The sequence below is a fragment of the Naegleria gruberi genome (assembly GCF_000004985.1).
Source record: "Naegleria gruberi genomic scaffold NAEGRscaffold_86, whole genome shotgun sequence".
Classification (NCBI taxonomy): Eukaryota; Heterolobosea; class Eutetramitea; order Acrasida; family Naegleriidae; genus Naegleria; species Naegleria gruberi.
The window spans coordinates 138,077-142,462 of NW_003163241.1; the positions used below are offsets into that span (position 1 = coordinate 138,077).

The following is a 4,386-nucleotide window of genomic DNA, read 5'->3' on the forward strand; positions in this document are numbered from 1 at the left end:
TCCAGAATTAGAAAAGTTGACGTTTCCACAGGTAAGATTTATACTGTAGCAGGTACTGGATCAGCCGGATTTTCTGGTGATGGAAGTCAAGCGTCACTTGCCAAGATTAGCTCACCAAAAGGAATATTTTATTCCTCAATAGATGAATCTTTCTATTTTTCTGATAATGGAAATTCTCGTATCAGAAAATTAAGCTTTGATTACTGTCCATCATTTTATACTTTTGACAAGTCAACCAAGAAATGTCTTCCTCAATGTTTTGGAATTGACAATCAAGCATCAAATGTTTGTGGAGGTCATGGAGTTTGCATTGATGTGGATAATTGTACTTGCTCAACTGGATATTTTGGAGATAAATGTCAATATTTTGATTGCTCATTATCTGCCAATCAAAATGATGTTTGTTTCAATGGAGGAAACTGTCCAGTTGGTGGAGGGTTGTGTGAATGTCAGTTGTCATTCACAGGTAATGGTTGTGAGCTACCTATTTGTTTTGACATTCCTTCAAATGAAACCAATGTTTGTTCATCACATGGAATATGCTCAAATCCAAATACTTGTTCATGCTCTTCCAATTGGTTTGGAGATTCATGTAATATTTCAACATGTTTCGGATATTTTTCAAACGAAACTTTAGTTTGTTCATCTCATGGTTTATGTACCACTTACAACAAATGCGACTGTTTTAATGGTTGGGGAGGATCAACCTGTAGCTTACCTAAATGTAATGGAACTCTGTCTGGAGCTAGTTCTGTTTGTAACGGAAGAGGAAATTGTGTCTCAGTTGACCAATGCGATTGTTACAATGGATTTGGAGGTCAGTTTTGTGAAATTGTGAAATGTGGTGGAATTCTTGCGAATGAATCATCCACTTGTTCCAATCATGGTTTGTGTATTGATGTTGACACTTGCATTTGTACAAATTCAAGTTTTGGTGGTCAATTGTGTAATATTTCCAAATGTGATGGGAAATTGGCAACTGACATATCTGTTTGTTATGGACATGGTTTTTGCGTTGATGGATTATGTATCTGTACTGACCAATCCTATGGAGGTCAATTTTGCAACATTTCCAAATGTAATGGAAAACTTTCAGTTGACTCGAATGTTTGTAGCAAGAATGGAAATTGTAATGAGCTTGGAAATTGTATTTGCAACACTAATTATGGAGGTATCGATTGTGAGCTACCTAAATGTCATGGAATTTTACAAAATAATTTGACAGTTTGCAGTGGAAATGGAACTTGTCAATCGGTGGATTCATGCTTGTGTAACTCTGGATATTTTGGAGAAAATTGTGAATTTTCTATTTGCTATGGAATTCCTTCTAATGATTCTAAAAGTTGCTCTGGAGTTGGTCAATGTATTTCTCCGAATAATTGCAAATGTCCTAGTCAACTGTGGACAGGTTTCGAATGTCAAGTGCCAATGTGCTTTTCTATCAATGGTACTGACTCTAGAGTATGCTCTAATGGAAGAGGTAGATGTGTTGGGGCTAATCAATGTGAATGTGAAACCAATTATTTTGGGTCGCAATGTCAGTTTACAACTTGTCAAGGAATTCAAAGTAATGACAGCTCTGTATGTTATGGACACGGATCTTGTGAATCCTTCAACAATTGTACATGTTCTGATGGTTATGGACCTTCCAATTCATGTCAATACCCTATTTGTTTTGGAATTCTTGCTAACAATGCTTCCGTCTGCAACTCTTCACAAATTTGTTTGGCACCTGACAGATGTGTTCCAAAAGATCCCATTTGCTACGGCAAGTTCAATAATGATTCAACTGTTTGCTCTTCACACGGTACTTGCCTTGACAATAATAATTGCAAATGCCAAAGTGGATATTTTGGAAATGAATGTCAATTGTGGAAATGTCATAACATTGATATGAATGCAACCAACGTTTGTAATGGACCAAATGGACAATGTTCTTCTCCAAATAATTGTTCATGCACTATTGGATTTCTTGGATTGGAATGTGAAACACCAACCTGTCAAGGAATTTCTGCATTAAATGTCAAGGTCTGTAATGGAAATGGCAGCTGTAATGGATTGGATAAGTGTGCCTGTAACCAGGGATGGTCAGGATCTCAATGTGAAACACCACTTTGTAATGGAATTTCCTCCCAAGATTTAAAGGTTTGTTCTGGAAGAGGTAAATGTGCAGCACCTGACACCTGTCAATGCAATGGAAAAGCATATGGAGCCAATTGTGAGCTAGTTCGGTCCACATCTACATTCAATAATGGGTCATCAGTTCCAACAGCTTCACATTCTGTTACCAGATTGAACGAATGTAGTTCTTTGGAAAGAATTTCATCGTTCTTATTTGCCATTTTGTTGCTTTTTCTTTTTCCTTAATAAAGACTAGTTCTTTGTTTTCCACTTAACCACTTATCATTTGCAGGGCTATGTATGTTGTTATTTGAATACTATTCTTAATGAATGTAAAGCCGTCATAGCTCAGTTGGATAGAGCACAGGACTTCTAATCCTGGGGTCGTGGGTTCGAGCCCCATTGTCGGTAACTGTTTTTTCAATTGGAAACTTAGACTGGTAAACCTAACTATCCTTAAATGAATGTAACCGATGATAGCTCAGCTGGTAGAGCATGGGACTGTAGCAAGAAAAACTGTCATCCTGTGGTCGGCGGTTCGATTCCGTCTCATCGGATAATTTTAACCTTAAAGCACTTCTTTTATCATTTGGAATTCATTGCAAACTGTAAACAATTCATCTTACAGCTTCTTTCCGAGATACTGTGAAAAGATTTACATTGTAATCAAGTCAATACTGTCATTAACAAATACAATAGGCACCTGTAAGTATCTATTGAAAATAGATCTGTTGAATTTTGTTTTATAGGAATTACTTTCAGATAATCACAAAGGTAAAAGCACAAAAGTGGACGTTTATTCATTTGGAGTAATAATGTGGGAGCTATTATATGAAATATTACCATTTTCAAATCAAATTGATAACTCTACAACTGTTTTCCAAATATTGATGAGAGTTGCAAAAGGACACAGGCCAGAACTGTTACATACAAAATCATTCAGTGAAAAACAAATTAATGAGTGGATTGAACACAATTTTACAAAGAAACAGATCGAAGCTCTTGGAAAAAGTGAAATTATTGGATTTTTAGAATCATATGTTCAAATTATGGAAAGATGTTGGGCTCAGGATTCCTCACAAAGACCTGAATTTATTGCTTTTTAAATCCTCGCTTCACTTTCCAAACTTGGAACTTTATTAATTTCATTGCTATGAAATTTCTGCATCTCTACTACAGCTAATTATTTACAACTTTCGTCTATTCATATGTCTCTTTCACAAACAATCAGGAAATCACTGGTATTACATTTTATGTATTTCTTTGATTTTGTTAAGGGATATGACAGTAGTGGATAATGTTATTCGAATGATGAGACTAAAGTGAATATTATACATTATTGAAAGGAGATTTCCTAATAAACATTTGCATAACTTACATACAACCATCACAACACATAATACATTATTCAAACTTCATATTTACAACAAAAACCTTTCATTCGAAACTGATTGGCTCAATTATCAGCAGTTCGACATCCTAATCAATGAATTCACTCTGAAAACGTTCGAATAATCTCCAAAGATGTTCACTGAAGAGATGACAAATCCGCCAAATTTGAATTGAACGTGTCTACAATCATCACTACAAATCTTACTTTCGTATAAAAATATTCATTTATTCGTACAAGATTGAACTTGCAATTGTATGAGACGAATCACGTCTTGAATTCCCACTCACATCACCACTTGCAATGTTTATTCCCTCACTTCCCATCAAACAACCTATGAAACTCTGTTTACCCGCTCTCATTGTTCTGTGGAGATTAAAACCTCAACAAGCAGCAGCAGCAAATTAGCAACAAAAAACTACAAAAAAATATGAAGAAGAATTGCTTGTTGCAGGCTAGTGTGGGTCTTATTGTGGCGACTTTGTGTTGTATGGTAGCCTTTGAAGGCTTGGTTGTGGAGGCTGTTGTTCAACCTACTCCTACTGTGTCATTCGATTATCTTAGTGGCTTGAAGTTTAATTTCACTCTCGGATTAAATCTTCAAGATAGTGGAAATGTTTGTAAGATTGGTGTCATTGATGGCATGTATTCATCTCTCAAGGCTCTTAATCAAAGCTCTAATTATACATTGTATACTGTTCCTTGTATTGGTTCTTCAGTACTCAAGGTTCCATACTATGGTTATCCATTCACCAAATTCTTGTACAAGTATGACAATGTCAAATATAGCTCGATTTCCAAAGAGTATTATGGTTATTTCCCAACCTTCTCTGCTGTTCTAGGTAATATCACTCANAGCAGTGTGGTTTATTCTA

General features: G+C 35.7%; 1 protein-coding gene and 2 non-coding genes across 3 annotated transcripts in view; all 3 read left to right on the forward strand.

Annotated features, from left to right (window-relative positions):
• Nucleotides 1-1,428: 1,428 nt before the first annotated feature.
• The window catches only part of NAEGRDRAFT_60003 (uncharacterized protein), a gene marked incomplete at its 5' end in the record, with an annotated part of 7,453 nt that continues 4,495 nt past the window's right edge, over nt 1,429-4,386 (forward strand). Inside the window, one exon of the mRNA XM_002669157.1 lies at nt 1,429-2,161. Coding sequence (XP_002669203.1) covers nt 1,429-2,161 — 733 coding nt within the window. The remainder of the gene's footprint in view (nt 2,162-4,386) is intronic.
• Nucleotides 2,459-2,532, forward strand: NAEGRDRAFT_t820. The gene has a single exon. It is a non-coding gene; the product is annotated as a tRNA-Arg (tRNA).
• Nucleotides 2,592-2,678, forward strand: NAEGRDRAFT_t821. The gene has a single exon. It is a non-coding gene; the product is annotated as a tRNA-Tyr (tRNA).